Raw genomic sequence first — 22421 nt, forward strand, 5'->3', positions numbered from 1 at the left:
GGATTCGTGATCTGGCTAGTGTTGCCATGTCGGCTTATTATAAGCGACTTTGGGGCTTCTTTTTCTGTAAAGTTGCTTGTAAAAATTGGTAGTTGTGGGTTGCGGTTTTTTGGACTTGTTTCTAAAGTGTACTTGCTTATTTTAGGCTTGCTTCCAAATGTTTTCATTATTATTTAAACCAGTGGTTCTCAAATATTTTCATAAATGTTTTGTGCCCAGGGGAGCATTTATGTTGTTAGAATGTTTAAAAAAACCTATTCCAAATATTCCACATTTTAATTTGAAGAGTTTTTGAAAATAGCAGATCTACAATGAGCTCGTTGTAGATCAGCTATTTTCAAATAGCCAATTAAGTGCTCATGATGTAGCTCTTAGTGGCTTCTTTTGGGCTTGTTTTCATAGACCTGGTTGCTTGTATCTCTCACGAAATCTGGCAACACTGGATCTGGCGTTGTGGCCGCCCGTTACGTCCCATTGGTTGCAGGTGATCCGTCTCCTAGAGAAGATGCGAGAGAGAGGAGAGAGGAGAGGGAGGAGAGAGAGGGGATGATTAATAAAGTGTGCAGGGCAATGATTATTAAAAGGATACCGGCTCATTCAGATGTCCTGGGCCACTCGGCGATGACAGCTTTGTTGGAAGTAGGGGCACTTATATGAGATAATATGATGAGGTTTATTTCTGGTTGGCAATAGTACTATGATTTGGTATGTGGCGACTTTGATAGCAAGTGTATTCAGCAGCACCCGAGGAACGGCAGCTCAAGGTGAGTCGAAGTGCAATATTTTGTTTGCAACAGCTATTTTTTTTGCTCAAGTTTTTATGAGATTTTTATTAATTTCTTTGATATTTTTATTTATTTATGAGCTTGTCAATGGGACATTTATTGATTCTGTTGGTTTCATGGTGACGCGTTGTGCGTGCGCCAGAATATTCGCACTTTTTATGATGGAAGTTGTGTATTATTTGTGCAAATTGCCGCACCTGATCGCAACTGCTGAAGAAGGTTATTGCAGGCTGATTCACCAGGTATAAGCTAATAAATGATATCTAAAATGAATCAGTGGTGAGGTTTAAATGGATAGCCTACATATAGGCTATGCAGAAACTAATTTGACTATAGCCCAAAGACAATCGTCCTTAGTTCTTCTACACTCAACATGACAAAATATATTTTTTTGTGATAAATGCGATTCAGGCAACGATTCGAATGACTAACTAGTGTCAATGTAGGCATCTTCGAATGACTAACTAGTGTCAATGTAGGCATCTTTTACTCGGTCGGGTTTGGTTTGATATTATGGCCTATAGGCTAATAAGTTTTGCTCTTGTAGGCTATAGAACATCTTCGAGGTAGCTGTTAGACAGCTGTGGCATTATATATATTGAAAACCTGAGAGCTGTATGTCATATTTTAACATAGAAGCATGTTACTCTAGTGCTGCTGAGTGGAATGATTTTACGAGTGGATGAACCTGTTCCTTGGGACCTGTTCCTTTGGTACCCCCGTACTACTGATTTCATCCACAGGGAGGCGTGCTTCTTTATAACGAATAAACTGCATTGTGGCGAATTCCCAGTAAACTGAAAATTATTTAAAGTCACTTTCTGTGGCACTTCCTGTGCTGGCTTTCTGTAGCGAACTCAACCTTTTACATTTTCCACATAGCAAAGTAATATGAGTCATTCTTGAGACAGAAACTTCTTTAAAACATTGGGCAAATTCACAAAATAAACGTGTCTCATTAAGCCAATATTTCTAAGCTAAATGTCATTGAATTAACCGTCATAGATCAACAGCAGCATTCTGGGGAATATACACATTTGAGGACAGAGGGACAATGATGTGGATCTTGTGATGTTTTTATATTATTTGTGACCAACTTTTCATGTACTAACTTTTCACACATGTATCACACATGTAGGCTATCACACACACACACAAACACACCACAACACACAGACACAGACACACACACACACACACACACACACACACACACACACACACACACACACACACACACACACACACACACACACACACACACACACACACACACACACACACAGTACCGGTCATCTCTGAGAGAGAGAGGGAAGAGGCAAGCACAAAAGTAGAGGAGAGGAGAGCAGAGTAGAGTAAAGGGGAGAGGGAAATTGGGACATTTACTTCAGCATCATAGCTGAGACATCCTCTAAAGGGTGCTGTTTAGTCACTACGAATTTACCCTCATTGCAAACATTTATCATTATATTCTCATTTGACATCTTTTTTTTGTAGAAGTCGCGTTTTTCTGCTAATCTGAAAATCATGACTGGGCGATGCCATAGACATAGACGTGTCATTCAGCAATACAGTAGTATGCTTTCCTAGAGAGAGGATCAAGCATCCTTTCCCTCTCTTATCGTCCACTGTCATGTAGCAAGCACATGGAACCTGGCTGGTACTGTATGAACACCAGGGCAAATTAGGAGGAGTCTGTTTTGGGATATCTTGAGTCTGTCTGTGTCACCATAGGCTCCACTGGTTCAACATACCCATGTTGCAACTGCAACACATCAGCAGTGCTCTTATGACTAATTTATACTCCATTGTACGACGGTGTTCTGTGCCAAAAAATAGCAGATCTAAAATGTATTTACAACTAAGTATAAATCAGGCTTCAGATATCCGTAGCCATGCAGCACACACACACAGACAGACAGACAGACAGACAGACAGACAGACAGACAGACAGACAGACAGACAGACAGACAGACAGACAGACAGACACACAGACACACAGACAGACACACAGTCACACAGACACACAGACACACACACACACACACACACACACACACACACACACACACACACACACACACACACACACACACACACACACACACACACACACACACACACACACACACACACACACACACACACACACACACACACACTCACACACACACACACACACTCACTCACTCACACTCTCAGACATACATCAGCAAAAGCTTCGCTGGGTGGTATCCTTCTGCCTGAGTGCCGCTTTCTCAAGCTGGCATCTGGCAATCGCCCGACTTTTGCGAGCGATTACCCTGGACCTGTGCCAAACTGCTATCTATCTCTCTTTCTCTCTTTCTCTCTCTCTGTCTCTCTGTCTCTCTTTCTCTCTTTCTCTCTCTATTTCTGTCCATCACCACTACTCTCTTCTCACTTTATTTTTATAGTGGGTGCTTTCTCTCTCCCTCTCTCTCTCTCTCTCTCTCTCTCTCTCTCTCTCTCTCTCTCTCTCTCTCTCTCTCTCTCTCTCTCTCTCTCTCTCTCTCTCTCATTTTATCTGTCCCTCCTCTCTTGTTCTGTGCTTTGACTCATACTGTATAAGCACGCTGCCCTCCCCACTCATCTCATCTGTTTCCCTTGGCCCTCTTAGTGCCATCTCCGCCCGTCCTACTGTTTTCCTCTTCCACACACTCGGCTGGACTGACTTCCCTCCATGCTTCAAGTGCCCTCTCTCAGCATGGCTAGCTGGCGGGGGAGAGGGGAGACCTGGTGGGCTGTGTTAATGGAGGTTTCGGGTACGCTCCACAGCAACCGTCTGTTCTCATCCACAAACACACTTGTTACCCTAAACCCACGCACATTTAACACATATGCCAACACACAGGCTCCCCCTAGGGAACAGTGTGTCTTTAACCAGGCTGGGAACATACTGTATGCCCACTAACAGGCTGGCTGCATCAGACTAAGACTGCACTAATTATGACTAAGCTGTGAGATAAGTGCCACTCTGGAACACGAGTAGCCTAATACATATGCCATGGAATGCCAAGGCGGCCCGGTGCTAGTGAGTGGATGTGGGCTGTGTGAGAGCTGTGTGGGTGGAGAGTTTGCAGCGGATGGGAATTGAGTGAGCATCATATGAGTTCATCTGGAGTCCTTAAAGGTATCATGACATTCATTTTCACTTTTTTTATTTTCAATGTTTTATTTGGGGTTTTATGACCTCAATTACACCCAAAAAAACTGAACTTAGAACATTCAGTGGATTTTCTGTGGTCTGGGGTTTTCTGAATAATTAGGCTGAAAAGTAATCTGAGCTTGGCCCTTCGACAGTGAGGTCACTGTCGATTAATCCCGCCCACTCTCCTCCTCGCCCCTCCCCTCCCCTATCCTTTCCTTTGGGGGGGGCGGAGCAGAGGCGATGATTGACAGGCAAAATCCCTCACCAGCGACACCCGCAGGCAAAGATTTCTTTTTTCATTGCAGTTGAAAAGGCTTTAGAAATGTGAGAGAAAAACACCTGCCATTGATCACTGGAATGGAATTTTCACTTAAAACTTTTTGAACACTTTTGAAGGACCAGGACAAAGACTTTGAATGTGGTGTAAAAGTGAATGTCATTAAACCTTTAAAGGAACACCTTCCGGTGGTTATGGCTGGGCGATATATCAATATTATATCAATATCGTGAAATGAGAGTAGATATCGTCTGGGATTTTGGTATCATGATATGGCATGAGTGTTGTCTTTTCCTTTTTTATCACCTAGGCCTAAGCCTTTTATAATTTACTTTAAAAAATGGAGTGGGCGTGCCGATAGCTGAGTGGTTAAGTGGCATTCCACAGTGAGTTCTGGGTTCGATTATAAATAATATGGTAATAATTTAGTCCCTACTCATTTGAGGTATTTTCTTTACTGCATATTTGCATATATGTGAAATGTGTCCTCTGCTTTTACCCCATCCTAACCATTAGGAGCAGTCGTCGACTTGTCACTATTAGTACAGTGCTCAGAGAGCAGTCAGGGTTAAGTGTCTTGCTCAGGGACACTTTAAGACGTAGACTGGGACCGTTTCCCCAATGGCCTCTCTACCCACTAAGCTATGGCCACCCTCAACAGATTCCCAGGGCCGCAGACCTTTGCTGCATGTCACTGCCCAACTCTCTCTCCCTGTTTCCTGTCTTTCTACACTGTTTTGTATCAGTAAAGACAAGAAAAGACAGAAAAAATAGAATGGATATGCGTCGCTACCTTGACATGAAATTATAATCAAACCCATCTATTCAGTCTGACTCAGTATAGCCTACACTTTTGTAATGTTTTTGTTTAAACAAAATTAAGATACACAATTCAGAGAAATGTGACAACAAGGAAGGTTTACTCTGAGGGACAATTCTAAAAATAGTTTTTAGAATTCTTTCTACGGTCGAGTCTGGTTGTGAACTTGTCTGCCATTATTACTAAAAGGATCACCCATTTCAGCTTGACCTACTTTTGAATCAATTAAAGTTGTGTGATTCCTGTGTTGTGTGCATTCAGTACAGTGTTCCATCGAGTCGCTTTGAGTCGATTTGAAGTCGCGTAACTTGAAGCTGTAGCTTGCAGCCGGCTCTGTGATCTCGCGAAGCCAGCTGCTGTGCAAGGTTACAGGGGCCAAGGGTTCTCGTGAGAACTCGGGAGGTACATTAGGCTATTAAATTATTAAAATATCATAAACTTGACTCAGTTAATCTCAGTGTTCATGCATACTGTATGTGTATTGTTAATTAGTTTCCTGGGGATCACCAGGGCTGTATAGTATTGTAGGTCCGCTCCATTTCCCCCCTCTACACCAAAGCTCTTCGTAGAAAATAGCCAATCTACAAGCTCACACCGCCTTGTGTTGTGACGGGTTGTGAGAATAGGGACGCTAGGTTTCATGTGGTTAATTTTACCAAGAAATTATTGTTCTCATCTGTAGGTGATGGGAAAGTTTAACTGTTGATGAGAACTCGATCCCTTGTAGGCAGCTTGGCTTGCTCTGTTTTGGGGTTAGGGTCTTATTTGTACAGATAAACTATAGAATATAGTGCATCACTCTGCAGAGCACACTGTGCCCTGCTTGAGTTGGTTGTAGTGTATCCTTCTGTGATGTGTGGTTCAGATACCCGTGTGGAGGTTTGATGTGGCCATTAACTGATCATCACATCAGAAGTGCTGACATAAAGCAAGTAGGCCCAGGCCTACATGCTCGCAGCTAAGCATGCTTCTTTGCAACAAGAGTCACAGTCAGTCTCTTTGAAGGACGATCAAGCAACCCCTTCCCAGTAAATAAATTGTATAGCTTGCACACTGTAACAGTGATGACAATGGGTGCTAGTATAAAAGTAGAATAATTTATTAAATAAATCTTGCTTGTATCTCTCTTTTTCTTCTCCTTTTTTTCAGATCACTATGGTCAGTTAATGAATGTTGTACAGTGCGTGGCTTTTCTGCAATAATACACCTTCTGACCAGTAAGCGGAATAGTTATATTCTTATACACTCACTCTTAGCATGGATTTAAATTGCTGTAAATGGTTGAATGGTTGAACATTACAGTCAGTCATTTCTTACGCGTCAGTTATTTTTTGACAGCTTGTCTGGCAAATAATGCTCACTCTCTGAATTATATCATGATCAAACCCTGGTAATTTTATCCCTTAATTTCAAACGGAAAATAAGTATAGACTAAGAACAAGAAAACCTTTTTGTAATCAATGGTGCACAATATGTCTTGATTGGTGCATTTATAGTTCACTGTAACAAACAATACAACAGCATCTCACATATAGTACTTTGCATAGAGACAGACAATGCATTGGTGCATTTACAGTTCACGGTAACAAAAAGTACTTCAGCACTTCACATACAGTACTTTGCATGGAGACAGACCATACATTGGTGCATTTGTAGTTCACTGTAACAAACAGTACTATTGCACCTCACATAAAGTAGGCTACTTTGCATAGAAACAGAACATTCAGTACACTATACCGCAGTGTATATTCAACATTTAGTATCACTGCATTCAAGCAGCATTGGTTTGAATTATGATTGCTGTGTGTAGCAATGTCCAGCTGTAGTCTACATGTCATTACCAATGAGCCAGATGTAAGTAATATAATGATATGTGTTCGATAAATGACATTTGAAGTTACCCAGAGCGGTGCAGACATGTTAAATCAATACACTATATAGGATTGACATAGCCATAACTTTGTCATTATGTGTGGATAGGTGAGTGCTGTCCATGTGGCTAAAGCTTTGCTATGTGGAAAGGTGAGTGCTGTCCATGGTTCTGAAGCTTAGTTATGCTATGTGGATAGGTGAGTGCTGTCCATGATGCTGAAACTTAGCTATGCTATGTGTATAGGTGAGTGTTGTCCATGATGCTGAAATGAGGATACCGGTAGGTGAGTGCTGTCCATGGTGCTGAAGCTTAGTTATGCTATGAGGATACGGTAGGTGAGTGCTGTCTATGGTGCTTAAGCTTTTCTATGTGGAAAGGTGAGTGCTGTTCATGGTGCTGAAGCTTAGTTATGCTATGTGGAAAATAAGAACACTTTATAAAATGAACTCATAAAAAGTGTTGATTCATTATGTGAAATTAAATGTAGGACATTTCAGGACATTTCTATTCCATTCTTTTGTGGTGTGATCTTTCATTGTCCTGTCATAGACCTGTTGAGAACAGATATCTGGATTCCTGACCATGAGTCCATTTCCATGCCCTCAGCATTTCAAAGCCAGGCTAACTTCCTGTCTGCTCTCTCAAGTCCCCACTCTCAGACTGGTATCATTGAACGCGTGTGCGTGCGCGCGCGCGCGCGCGCGCGTGTGTGTGTGTGTGTGTGTGTGTGTGTGTGTGTGTGTGTGTGTGTGTGTGTGTGTGTGTGTGTGTGTGTGTGTGTGTGTGTGTGTGTGTAGGTGTGCATTTCTCCTTATAGGACATGAGCATTTGAACGATGGCTTACACCAAGCCCGGTGGCTGCAGACAAAGTGTTATGTTTCTCTAATAGCAGCATTCAGCTTCCTGGATTGAGGTCACGCATCGTGTAAACATCAGAGGACGATTCTCAGCCTAAAGCCTCTTGTACTCAGAGCCAACACTCTCCAGAAAAGCCCAACAATCTAAAATTGGCAGTTCTTAGTTGTTATTTTTAGAATTTAAATGTTCCAACTGTCAACTCCACAACGAGCCAACAGCCACATGTTTTTTAACAACTCAACTGCTGATTATTACTGCTGAGTATCAATCTCGTCAGTTTCATTTGTACAAATCGAACCAAACCTGGACTAAATCTAAGACTAGATAATTTAATACATTGAGATTAAATAGCCTATACTACTGTATAATTATCATTATTATTATAGCTTTTTTTTTAACTGTGAGCAGGTCTTGGTTTGCACTGGAACACTTTGGACACTCTGTACTGACTTCTTTTGGTTTCTATCTTCTTTTGGTTTCTATCCTCATAATTCAGTGTCTTCAGAGCATAACCATCCCTACCGCCAATGGGATAGACTCTGCCTTTGTAAATCAAAAGTTGAGTTGATCCAGTGTGCAGTCAAGCTGAGAAGTGACATTGACAGCTCCAACTGTCGGTTGTGAAAATAATTGCGGTCACATCTACTACACTAACTACAGTCATGAGGTGAACCTTGCTGTGAGTGTTGCGTGAAGGCAGTTTCTGTAAGATCTTGTCAAGAGGGAAATTATAGACTTTTGTAGCTAGGAGATTTGTGCAATAGGCTTAAATGGTGTTTAGTCGCTTTGTGACATTTTGATTCCATGTTCTTCCATTAATTATTGAACATTACCCCTACTGATAAAATACATGGGGAATGATATTGTTGGGATCAATTACAGAGCAATTTGATGACTGATAGAAACATTGACAGCCAATAAAAATACATCCACATCATTATTGTTACAGTCATCTTTATAGTTATCATTCTTGGTGTGGACAACACTAATGAGATCCACATTAGTTGTCCAGTCTATGAGCACGCATCACCAGCATCAAAATTGTTTATCTCTTTTCACTATTTATTTAGTGCAGTTTGTATCTGTACTGTAAATCCGGGTCGATATTCAAGCACAACAGGCATGTCTCAATTCAGAGGGTGCAGCCTTCAAAGTGCAGCCCTAGGTAGGGTGGGTAGGGCACTGCCCCCTGGAGGGCGCATAGGGCACACATTCTGCCTGTGGACAGTGTGGTCTGGGTCTTGAAAAGGCTGCTCTTGGAAATAGTAGAGCTAGTAGTAATCTTTCTTTTCATATTCAGTAACCTCAGTTGGTTGTGTGCATTAACATGGAAATCTCATGTTCTGAGCTTGATCCAAAAAAAAATAAGCTCCTTTTGTCCTATTGCTCAGGACAAATGGCACACTCCATAAAAGTCACCAACCTTCAGATGTCAATCAGTTTTGTATTTGGGCCAGAGAGCATTGACAGAGGGCTGCTGTCAATCCCCCAAGGCCCCGGCATCCTCCATTTTGGTTCAGTGCACCAGTCTGCCAGGGTGCATGACTGCATTACTGAGGGAAGAGGTTGTTGGCAAGAGATGCCTCATATTCTTCTACATGTAAATCCTCGTAGAACCTCTTCCTTTGTGCATGGATAGTTGAGAGAATGTGGTTGTAGTCCAGCAAGTTACCATTTCAGTTCTTGCTATTTTGCAAATCTACTCAATTCATGTCATTTATACATGTCTTATAAATGACAATGTTATTCATGTCACAGGAGTGAGAAAACTCAAGGTTACGAACGTGACCCTTCTGGGGAGGCACATTTCCAGTGCCTTCCCCTCCTTCTTCTTCTCCTCGCAATGCCATGCATTTCAGCACCGACGTTGCTGAAGAGACATCTGGCCCTCTTCTGGACAACGAGGGTGGCCATCCCGTGTCCAGTCTGAACTGCTGTCCTGGTCATCTTATTGGTCAGTAATGAGGCAGCACTCATTCCATGCCATGGGAGTGGGTGTGTTTCCAGCCTTATGGGTCCCCAGGGCATAGGCATTGAGGAGGAACGATGCATTCAAGGCCCTGAGAGCTGAAGGCTCTGAGAGCTGAAGGCTCTCAGGGCCAGTTGGGCCAGTGCTGACTGCTGTCTGTCACTTCTGGTGGTAAAGTTGGGCTCAGCATTGAGGATTTTTGGCAGAAATGTGAAGGCAGTACTCCCTCGACCGGTGGCATAGCCATCTCAGCTCTCTCATGCTATCACCAGATGATTCCATCTTGTACATTATCCTACTATTCACAAGGCCAAGCTGTTTAGAACAGGGTTAGTCTATGTGTTTGAACAGCTAGGCTTGGGTTTATTTCCGGTTTACCCAGTCCAGTCCGGTGTACGGGCTTGTTAGAATGCCCAATTTGTGGCTGGAAGCAGTACTGAGGCCTTGAGCTGGGGTGCAACCAAAAGGTGTATTTGTTTACAGACAAAAATACAAAAGTAAAAAAAGGCAGGAGCTCCAAACAAGTGACATGGTGGTGCCCAGCCCCTCATGTCCTACCACCAACCCAGTCTGATGTTCACTGGCAGCCTTTTATCCTCAGCGGTTAAGTGGCCAGCTCAGCTGGACAGGAAACAACTAAAACATTTTCAATTAAAATGTATTCAATAAACAATAAAATCATGACATGTGCATTTCTTTACAGTGCAAAATACAATGTGCAAATCAAACCGTGCAAATACCTTAAGTATATATATTTACTGTGAAATGAATCAATCAGGTTACAATGTACATGTGCAAAGGATAGGTAGCAGAGGACCTCTCTGTTACAAGGCTTAAACCGGTAAATGTTATGTGGACTGACACTGACCGAACCGGTAGACATCATTATGAGACACGCTGGCATGCACAAAATAGTCTACAACAGTCTGCTGACGATGTTGCGTTTACCTAAAGATGACGCTAACTCCATCATATATTTGCATTAGTAATGAGCAATATGACAACATGATTAACATTAACATTATTATGTTTGTGTACACATGGAGCTGTGCACCAGGCGTCTATGGGAATCTACGTCATGTAGGGCTGTGCTGTGGAGTCGTTCTGTTGGCAACTTAGCGGTAGTGTGTGTTTGCAGTACAACACACATGTATTACTACAGCTTGTGGCTGCTATAGTTCTACACATCAAACATGAAAAACAGAAAACTATGCAAAAAGAGCGATCATAGGAATTACTCTGAGCCGACCTGGTAACATAAAGGCGATCAGATTTCACAGACACAACACAACGGAACCTGTTGATTACAAAGCATAACATATCCAAACATTTTAAAACAGCGGCTGCTGTTTTAATCGTCAAGGTTTATCCGATCCAGTGTCTATAGTCTGTTTCACTGAGGTACAAGAAATGATAAACAAGCTTAACAGAAACTTAACAGTGACTAACCGTGCTGCCCAGTGTACCAAGCTGTAGCAGAGAAACTGAAGGGGGAAAAGTCTGAAGAGGTGAGTTTTCAGACTGCGGTGGAAAGTGGGGAGTGAGTCTGCAGTCCTGGCTGAGGGAGGGAGGTCATTCCACAGCTTGGGAGCCAGGAGGGAGGAGAGTCTAGGACGCTTGCAGCAATGGTGTTAGCTGACCTACTGTAAGTGTGCAGGAAGTGGTGGTGTAGGGATGGCTCATGTCCTGAAGGTAAGGGGTGCCATGTCCTTGATTGCCTTGTACTGTAGGTCTTCACCAGTGTGTTTAGTGTCCAGAGAATAAGTTCTCTGTGTATCTTAAACGTATCAATGCTGCTTTAATTTTGTATGGCTCCAGACACTACTGTAACTTTCCAGCTGCGTCTTGGCCCATATACAGTCAGCAGCTCTAACCTTGGCAGACAACTCCCCCACAGCTCCAATACTAACACAGATTTGAACAAGGCATGATAGTTGTGAGTCATCAATCAGTGCTTTTATAGTATTTGTTTTCATATGAAATGACACGTCCTTCCAGTCCCCAACAATACAACAACAACCTGCTATTTGCTTCTATTGCTACTAGACGTTGATTCACCACACGTTTGTTGTTCAGAAATGCTGTGTTGCTTGGAGACTCACAAATAACCCTACTTAGTAACGGCATAACCGTACTTCATTGGCCTACTGGGACTGTGCATGCAAAGTCTGATGCCGATCGTTCCAGTGGTGTCCAAAATTATTGCTGCCCACAGACAGAGAGACGAGCAGACACACACGGACAGTTGCGGAAAAAAATCATCTCTGCATTGTGGCCTGGTAGAGATAAAAACTAATAAATGTAATAATAATATTGTTGTTATTATTATTATTATTTTCTTTATTTTTATTTTATTATATCATAACATTATATTTATATATTGTTTTGTGTATTTATGCTTGTGCAAAACATAATTTGCCTTGAGTGAGGGCCAGCTCCACCTCTGTGGTCACTTTCTTCAGGAAAGCTGAGCCTTCAAAATTAATATAGTTTTCCTATGAGAGCATCTTTGCTTATCATACCAACCGATAAAATCACAGCTTCAAATCGATGGCTTATCACACGCAATCACAGCTTCAGATTGACAAACCGTACAGCAACATTAACGTATTGGTGCCCTGGGCTAATGATGAGGAAGAGAGATCTGGATAATGTTGTATTTAGAGAGATATAGAGATATAACAGTACCTTATTTAACGTACTACCTGAATTAAAACTAACAAATCAATAGGCAATGGATTGTGAAGTGTTCTATTGTTTATAATATTATCTTTTGATATGATTTGGTATAGAACGTCTGTGTTTTGCGGTTACAAAATGGTTGTTTACTGTTTAATAGTCATCTTTGGAGCAGAAAGGATTACAATTTGGTTGCACAAGTGAGCTTTCCAGGCGTATAATTCTTCTGCAAGCAAAGCAATGCTTGCCAAGTTTATGGATGCTATACATCTCTTGTCCGGCATGTCCAGAACTTGGAAAGAAGGATCAATGAAACGATTAACTCTGGGGTCAGCAAGCATCTGTCCCAAGTGTTTTCCAAGTCCTCCTTGAAGAGTGTCCACCAAGGACTTGCAGAACTTAGGCGTAATCGTAAGGGTACGAGTGCTCGAACTGGATGTCAGTATTCATTCAACGTGCAAGTAATCGCTTTTATTTGTATTCGTTTACTTTCCAAAAGAAAAGCAAAAAGCAGTGATGGAACAGATCCAGACCTGCACAGGTGCAGATTACGTTTTTTAAAACAAATCTCTGGTCACCCAAGGTTACAGGCTGTTACAGGCTTTTCTGTGAGTACTCTGCCCAGCCCTAGTAATAATACAGTAGGTACCAGCCATTCCCTCTGATATGTCTGCAGAACAGGCCTTGGCAACCTGGCTCAGCCTGGCTGATGGTCTTCACTAACTATATAGGCCTTTTTGGGTTGGTGGTTCAAAATGGTTTTGCACGTTTCGATTCAGACCCGGTAAACTAGTAACTATAGTTCACAACTAATTTAAAGTAACTTGCCCAACACTGGATGATGTGACACATCATGATCCTCTCCAAGCATGGAAAAGAGTTACGTCTTACGTTGTTTGACTGTAGGAGGTTGAGTTAGTTCTTCAGTGATCTGTGGCAATACCACTTCTGTTCCAGAGTCAGGCACATTGGAAATGCAGGGCATTTTGTAGGCTACATTAGCATTTTCTGCTGCTGAGGCATCAACTTTAGACGCCAGGTTTAGAAGATGGCAGGCACAGCAATGGTGCTTCGGCAGTTGGTATTCCAGACCATTCCATCTTCCTCACCCAAAATGGCTCCAACATTAACAAACTCAACCTACACACCAGCATCCCCTTCCTCTTCTCCATTGTTCTCTCCTCCTCCTGTTTTATGCTCATGTGGCATTACATCATTGTCTCCGCCAGGCCGAAAGGCATGGCGAGAGAGTATGTTTTACCCTCCGTCCGTCCGTGTGTGTGTGTGTGTGTCCGTGTGTCCTGTCCGTGTGTTAGCATCTAATCTCTGGCACCGTTGGCCCAGTCGCTGCGAAACTGTGCACACACACTCCCTGGATGCCAATTCAGAACCTCTGCCCCCCTTTTTCACATGGGCCTGTTATAGCGCCACCTGGAGGCCGATTTGTGCAAAACTATTTTTTTTACATTACTCCTACAGATTTTATCCAAACGTCATGCAAATCGGTACACAGTATCTCTATAGTCATGTGATCAACACGGATCTGTCCGATTTCCCATATTCCATCCTCATTGCTTAAGGTTGGCTTCCAAAATTTGCAGGATTGGTCCGTTTTGAACAAAATGCCTCAAATCATGAACGCAGCTTGCGATTTCCGTGAAATTTCACAAACACATTCCCACTAGGCCAAGGAAGAAATGCCACCCTTTTTTACATTGGCCTGTTATAGCGCTCCAGCAGGTCTAATTTAGCAAAACCCATTTTTGGAACAAAATGCTTCAAATCATGAATGCAGTGTCCGATTGCCGTGAACGACTTAAAAATAAATGGCACCCTTTTCACATTGGCCTATTATAGCGCCACCAGGAGGCCACAATAACATACCTGACCTGGCGGAGACCTGTGCTCCGAGGAGCACTTTTTCTAGTTTGTATTTGTTTTTTTTTGTATTTTAATTTTGGACTCCATAGACCTGAAATGCCTTTGTAAAGTCGGAGCCATTAAAAGTTGTGCAGCCCTTAGATTAGTCTTCTGCAATGTTGGGGTCAATGAGGACCAGGATTTGCGGCATCTGCTGCCCGCCTGCTTGGACCAGAAAGAGTTGTGCGGTCGTCCATTGCTATTTTCAGCATTTCAGTTGGTGGAAGCACACCCAGATAGCCGTCTCCAAAATCAAACCCAATATATAGGGCAGGCTATATAATTGTCTGTTTCACTTTGTTATGAATCCCTGAAACTGGAAAACATATTATAGCATGTTCTTGTGCATTCTAACCTACACATGACAATGGATAATGGATGCTGGTTTCCAAAAAAATCTCTTGTACGCCATGACAAAAACACTGTAGGTCCACTCCTTCATAACAGACTTACTTATTGGTGAACTAGATCGATTATTATACTGCCAGGTGCTGTTTGGCTCATCGCCGGACATCAGTGATATATGTTTTTTTAAGGAGCTTATGTAATGTTTAAAACAGGGACACAGACATACTGTATACACAGATGAAGAGTCCAGTGGACTGTGGAGATTTGCCTTTCATAGTCAAGTGTACTCAAAATGTACTCAGAACACACCAACCCCATTTTATAGACATTTCTCATAGATAGGTCACAAGGACAGGTGTGCACAAGCGAAATTAATGACTGCTGTGCGGATCTCCCAGTAGGTGGATGTCTCCTCAGGGTCTGCTTTGCGTCCACATAGACATAGCATATAGCAGTGTATATGGACAGTGCCAGTATTAACTGCATTTGTTATTTCCTCCCAAGATAATTTTACGTCATCTGCTCTTGGTGGCAAGGGTGACGTGACATCAAACCCAAAATTCTGAGAGACACTATTAGAATGGGATGCATATGTCTTTCACCAGCAAGAAAGAGTGACAGGGGAGGGGGATGACACAATTTTCATTTGACATTTATATGACATTTGACACAATCAAAGACTTTGGAGGGATTATTGGAATAATAAAACTTAAAGGGATATTTCACTTTCAAAAAAACTTTTGGTCATTTAATCATCTACTCAGGCCTTTGTGAACCCCCCAGACAGTTTTTAAGTTGCTTGATTCATTATTTAGATATTTGATATTCATTTTATCAGACACGCCCCCTTCCTATACAAACCCATTGTAACTTCAAACTCCATTTTAACCATGTTAGATTCATCAAAAACACCCGTCCTTAGTTCTGGTGACTCATCCTGCCCTCCTAATGCGTGAGGGGGCCGTGTTTTTCCGATTACTTTTTTCATTTATTTTATTTAAAATGTATTTTATTTTTTAAATTTTCCCAAAAAAATATTAAATGACAAAAAGTTTTTTTGAAAGTGAAATATCCCTTTAACTAAATCATCTTTGTGTAGCTCAATAGTCTTCCACTTTACATTTCAGTAAATACTCTGCTGTTATTGTTATTAAAAAGTGCTACCACGTATCTTGAAAAAGAGCTAAATCCTGTCTGCTTCATCCCCAAATTTTAAGGCATATAATTAACTTACAACAATGCAAATTATTTTCAGAACAGAAGACCACAGATGAAAGGAATCTGCCAACATGGTAGTAACATCAATTTGCTCTTGGGAGAAATAAAATGTCCAAGGCTTTTCTTCCATGACACTGTGAAAATTACCAGTTCGCTGTTTGGTTGAGTGCAGCTCTTGCGATCATGTAATTGGTCTTGATTGAATCTACTTGCAAGCAACACACCCACTGATCATACAGGATAATCGAACCCACCTCACCACAGCTGCTGCAATGCACGACTTGTGTTGGGGGCATGCACACTTTGCAATTTCTTGAAGTTGTCTAGTTTCCTCATATATTTTCTGGGAGTCTCAGCCAAGGGAATACTTTATTATAATTTTTTTAATGCATGTCCTTTAAATTATGTGCCTCATTAGCACATAATTCACACCTGTGCGGGACTTGCAATTGGATAGCATATGGAAAGACAGATGTACACACAAATCCTTTCCCCCATGGGCAGAAAAGGCTTTGTTCCAATCAGTGATCAGGGACCTGTAGACAGTACTGGGCAGTAAGATGAGGAATTTTAATCAAGGTACAATAACTCCTGGGTGGCAGATATCTTATCTATATTTCTGAAATGTGACCCAGAGCCAGGATCAAGGTTCATCATGGAGCCATGTATTTTATAGGAGAGCTCAAAACACTCTGACCTCTGTTTCATCAAAGATAAGTTTGGGTAGAATTTACCTAAAATTGACAATTTAAAACCTCTCAAGATGGCTCCACCTGTCTTGTCTTGTCTTGTCTTGTCTTGTCTTGTCTTGTCTTGTCTTGTCTTGTCTTGTCTTGTCTTGTCTTGTCTTGGTTTGCCTTTGCTTGTCATTTCCAATTGGTCTTGCCACTATTAAAGAAAATAACAGAAAATAACTTTGTTTAACAGTGACACCAACAATAAGGATAAGAGCCCCCCCCTTTCCCCCTTTTTACTTTTAAAGAAAATTAGCAGTTTGTCCTCCTCACTCATTGTTCTAATCAAGTTAGAGGATAGAATGCAACCAACTCAAACTTTTAAATATTTATAAGGGTTTGAGTCATCCCTTAATCTACCTCCCCCTCCAGATCGTCAATGGGGAATCCAAGCTAATAGAAACGGCAGGCTTTCTATTCTTGGAAAGTTAGCATGCTATAATGGTAGACATTGTTCTCGCTTAAAAAAAAGAAACATTCTTTGTTGGGTAAAAACGATGCCTAACGATGATGTCACTGGTACTGTAGGCGGGTTTCTGAACTGTCCACTGACAGAGCAGATTTTTTTTTTAATCATAATGAGCATTAGTGAAGACCAATTATATGAAGATAGGTTGAAAATGTGTGTCGTCCTTTAAGTGTGCATACACTGTGCTAGCATTTGGCCGTTCATCCAGTGCTGCAGCAGTGATGCATCCAAATTGTGACAGCTGCCATGATGAGCCAAGTCACTGAGGTGATGCTGAAGGTTCACAGATGCATCTGAAGTGGCAATGCAGTGTGAGGATTAAAATTATGGCTGGGTAACAATAGAGTACCGTTTATATTGATATAGTACTTACACGTTAAAATCCTCCGTGTTAAATCCGGAAGTTATTTGAATGAATAAAACATTATTTTAATTATTTGAATGATGATTTCCCTGTGTGTCATCAGTAGTTGTACTTAAACACACCATTATAGTAAAATTAACAGTTCTGTTATTGTTTCACATTCAAGTACAGACCCTTGGTGTACATGTTTCATTGTACTGCACTGCAACAGTCAGACAGTCTGTCTGGCAAGAGGAGGCAGTGACATAGACTTTGAACTGAACTCAGACAAATGACTGTGTTCATTCATTTCACAAGGCGAGCGGTAGACTAGACTAGACGACAGATGAAGGAGTGCAGAAACAAGAGAGGTGTAATTAATAATATTACATATTTCAAATTGCCTTGACATGTGCAGTGTGCTTTGTTCTGGATATGAATGTAACTTCAGGATGCAAGTTAAAAAGTGCATTGCGTGGTACATAAGTGTACATATAGAGGTGTAGGACATATCCTAGTGGCAAAGACATACTGTAGCCTAGTTGCCAAAGGCCTGCTGTTCCTACTTCCTACACAGTAAAATATGCAGCCTCAGAGGTCAATTTGCTTAAAATGTCCATTTGTATCTCTATTGTTCCATTTGTACATTCTCAGAGTAACATGTACAGTAAATGAACTGTCAGGATTTAATGGTGTACAGAGCATATAAATGATGGCTGTACTGCTGTCCCGTACCGTTCTGTACACTGTCTCAGAACACTGCACTCTGTCTCATTCCCCTTCTTTTTTTACTGTAAATATGGGAGAAGGAGAAAAAAAGGGATATTTACTCACGACCCATAAAAATGGGTCCGCGACCCACCAATGGGTCCTGACCCAGTGTTTGGGAAACACTGGCCTATTGCATGTGTCTTTCAGCACCATAGAGGCTCATTCCCCTTCCACTACCCTTAGCTGGCCAGCGTCCTCCTGCCGCGGCTCATCTTACAGCTGGCCTACTGATGCAGCATGCACTGTCAGCTTCCTCCACGCCGACTTCTCCAGACCCATTAAACATTCATTGGCTCGAGCCATAAGATACCTCACCGTAGCTCCAGCCATGTTACTCATAAATTCTGCCCAGGAATTTCACCTCCTTTCCCCTGCAAAGGAGGGGGGCGATGTCTATATGCATGGCAGTGGAGAGAGACCCCTTAAGAGAAATGCTCAAAACATAATGGTGCAGGGTGGTGTTGGAAATTATGCGCTAGATATTAGTTATTCTATGGCAGTGTACTGTATACTGTGTACCTGAATTCATTCAGCTTGCATTGGATACATCACAGAAACATGTAACGTTTTGCAGTTGGTAATTCATTAGTTGTCGTTGTTACTGCGCAGGTCTTTCAATGTAGACATGAGGGGGAGGAAATAACTGCCAAGTACATATATTTTAAGGGAGCTGGAAATGTCTCCCTGCTACCTACAGGTAAAATGTGCTGACTGAAAAAAATTGGATAACAACATTTTGCCAACAGCATGGGATTTGTGTTTTGTCTGCCACTGATCCAATTGTAGCTTATAATCTCATTTATGAAAGAATTATTGCTGCCACAGTTGCGAGGTTTAGCCTGCAGTTGCTCTGTGTCATCTCCTGACTTGACAGTGGATTAGATGTCTTGCTTTTAATTTGTAAGGTTTATTTGCAAAGTTGAAGATAAAGAGCGTGTAACATAGAGCATAATGACTTTATCTTTTAGTCCATTTTGGATCATGATCACATAAAAAGGAGAAAGGGGCTTTAGAAGTGGAAACATAAATGACAAAAGAATCAGAATTCCGATTCCTCTATAATGTGGCTTCTGTGTGGCCTCTCTGTCAGTCATCCAGCTCGCCCACTTGCATTACCTTCACAGTGCTGTGACAGGCACTATATTATAGTCCTGAACGCAGCCATGACCACCCAAGCACGGTTGTGTCCTTGAGTAGGAAATCCCTTGAGCAGCCGGAGACTTGGAGATGGCTGGTGGCTCCCATGCTCAAATATCAAAGACGCATAAGAGAGATTACACTGTCCTTTTCATTATAACATCTTGATAAAGCATTCTTCTTGTATTGATTCTGTGGTTGTTGAGCAAATACAAATCAGTTCTATTGAGACAGATGGTGATCATCCAGATTGATAACTCACATAGCCGAATTGCTACAGTGTTTCCCATTACTTTTGCTTTTTTTTGCTTATGGTCATTTGCTCACATTATTGGCTGACTAAGGCCAACTAATATTAACTGTCTAATTACAGTATGTATCCAAACTCAGTATGGTGTAGCCTACATGGGCTTTGTAACCACCGATACTATATAAAATGGGTTTGTGAACAGGTCTGATGGGCATCTGTTACCAGCTTGCAGTAAGTACCTTTTTAATCAAGCTGAGTCCACTCCTCCTAGAATCACATCTGCTCTCACTTCTATACATGAGTCATATCAAGCATTAGTCTATTAACAGTTCAATGTAAGCATTTTTTACATCCAAATTAGCATAACCTGAGGACAGTGGTAACTTTCTCTCTATCCACTATTATTTGAACTAGTGTATCTCTGCTTTCAAATCTTCAAAGAAAATCTCCATATTCCCCTGCATCTATAATTTTGTGAGCCTTCTGTAGGATAAAAAGAAGAATGTTCTAATCTTGGGAATGAAAGAACAGTGCAGTAGTTGTTTAACAAGTCGAAGTTGTACATTCACTTCAACACGTGACATCTGCAGTGGTGGCATGCATGATGTGGGCATGTGCTGTAGGCCATTGTTGTCGGCCATTGTTGTCTCCGCCAGGCCGAAAGGCATAGAGAGTATGTTTTGCCCCCTGTCCATCCGTCCGTCTGTCTGTGTGTGTGTGTGTGTGTGTGTGTGTGTGTGTGTGTGTGTGTGTGTGTGTGTGTGTGTGTGTGTGTGTGTGTGTGTGTGTGTGTGTGTGTGTGTGTGTGTGTGTGTGTGTGTCTGTCCGTCTGTGACCAGCTAATCTCCGGCACCGTTGGCTTGATCGCAGCGAAACTGTGCACACACACTCCTTGAATGCCAATTCAGAACCTCTGCCTCAAATTTTCTCATGGGCCAGGAGGCCAATTTGTGCAAAACATATTTTTTGGGCAGTACTCCTACAGATTTTGTCGCAAATCGGTACACAGTATCTCTATGGTCATTAAACAAAACTGGTCTTTCAGATTTTTCATATTCCATCCTGATTGGCTAAAAATGTCTTCCAAAGCTTGCAGGAGTGCTCCGTTTTGAAAAAAATGCCTCAAATCATGAACACAGCATGCAATTTCCGTGAAACTTTGCACGCACATTCCCGTTTCGGGTTTTTACCTATAACTGCACCGATCCAGTGGCGTAACGCAGAATCGCGGGGCCTCCCAGCGGGAGTTTCACGTGCGCGCGTGTGCATGTGCGTGCACAACCTGCGTGCGAAGCGCACGCGCGCGAAACATTTCGGGTCTAATTCGGGTCTAATTCGGTCTAATTCGGGTCTAATTCGGTTCTATTTGACCAATATAAATCAACTTTTTTATTTTTTTTTGCTGTAAAAATATTAGTATCAGCGCAGGCGGGGCCCCCCCTGCTGGTGGCCCCCCCGCACCACGTCACTTGCTACCCCTCCGTTACGCCACTGCACCGATCTGTGTAAAACTTTGTATGCACACTCCCTAGAGGTCAAGGAAAATCCTTTGCCCTGCATTTTTCACATCTGCCTTTTATAGCGCCACCAGGAGGCCGACTTATGTAAAACACTTTTTTTAATACTACTCCTTCCCATTTTATCCAAATTTCACGCAAATCGGTACACATGATCTCTATAGTCATGTGATCAAGACGGATGTGTTTAATTTTTCATATTCCATCCTGATTGGCTAAGATTGACATCAAAAGTTTGCATTAGTGGGTTGTTTTGAAAAAAAATCCACAAATCATGAACGCACCGTCCAATTGCGGTCAACCTTTGCACGCACATTCACGCTATGTTGAGGAACAAATGCCACCCTTTTAACATCGGCCTGTTATAGCGCCACCAGCAGGTCTAATTTAGCAAAACAAATGTTTTTAACAAAATGCCTAAAGTCATGAATGCAGTCAGTGTTTTGCCGTGCAGAAGAGAAGAAATGGCACCCTTTTCACATTGGCCTATTATAGCGCCACCAGGAGGCCACAATAACCTACCTGACCTGGCGGAGACCTGTGCTCCGAGGAGCACTTTTTCTAGTTTATAATCAGTCACCAGCCTCCAATCATGCTCCAATGGATCTTTTATGTATTTGTTAAGACAGAATACATCCAACAGTTGCATGTATTCTGCTGTGATGCTGTTGAAGCTGTGTGGCATGTATCTTTTGTTAAGGTCAATAACATTAGCTACTGTAATCTCTCAACACAGCTGGGTATAAAAGCTCTTGGGTCTGGGTCAACATCTTAATGAAATAATAGCTTAAGACACAGTTTTATGATTTGACTGTGTCAATAATGTAATACTCACTTCTAATCACAGTAAATGCTAGTGTAGTGTAGTGTGTGTGTTTGCATACAGTATAAACATACATGGCATTTAGTTGCTGCTGCAAACATTCAGTACGTGTAGTATTCATCTTACAGACTCTTACAGTCACGATACAGTACATTAATAGTGAAACAGCACCCACCTGCAACACAACCAACCGACACTGGTCTGTTTACTTTATAGAGAGCTCACTGTCATGGGATAATATTATGTTCGGTGAAAAATAGAGGCTTAAGTGTAAGGCTGAACAGTGTTGCTGGAAATCTAGGCTATTATATTCTTTAGATGTTTGCTGCCATGAGGTTGTTACCGCAGAGGTTTACTCAGACTCTGGGCATGGGGGCAGTTTCAGAAGCAAAGCATCAAGCCTGATTTGTACTTAGTCGTATGATGGTGTGTGTCCCGTGCCAAAACAAGCTTTATGAGCT

The 22421-nt window shown here is 41.9% G+C and overlaps 1 protein-coding gene across 1 annotated transcript in view; it reads left to right on the forward strand.

The window, feature by feature from the left end:
• Positions 1–697: 697 nt before the first annotated feature.
• The window catches only part of igsf9bb (immunoglobulin superfamily, member 9Bb), a gene marked incomplete at both ends in the record, with an annotated part of 136344 nt that continues 114620 nt past the window's right edge, over positions 698–22421 (forward strand). The window contains one exon of the mRNA XM_080434541.1: positions 698–764. Coding sequence (XP_080290667.1) covers positions 698–764 — 67 coding nt within the window. The remainder of the gene's footprint in view (positions 765–22421) is intronic.

Source organism: Gymnoscopelus braueri, assembly GCF_963280865.1.
Source record: "Gymnoscopelus braueri genome assembly, chromosome: 8".
NCBI lineage: Eukaryota > Metazoa > Chordata > Actinopteri > Myctophiformes > Myctophidae > Gymnoscopelus > Gymnoscopelus braueri.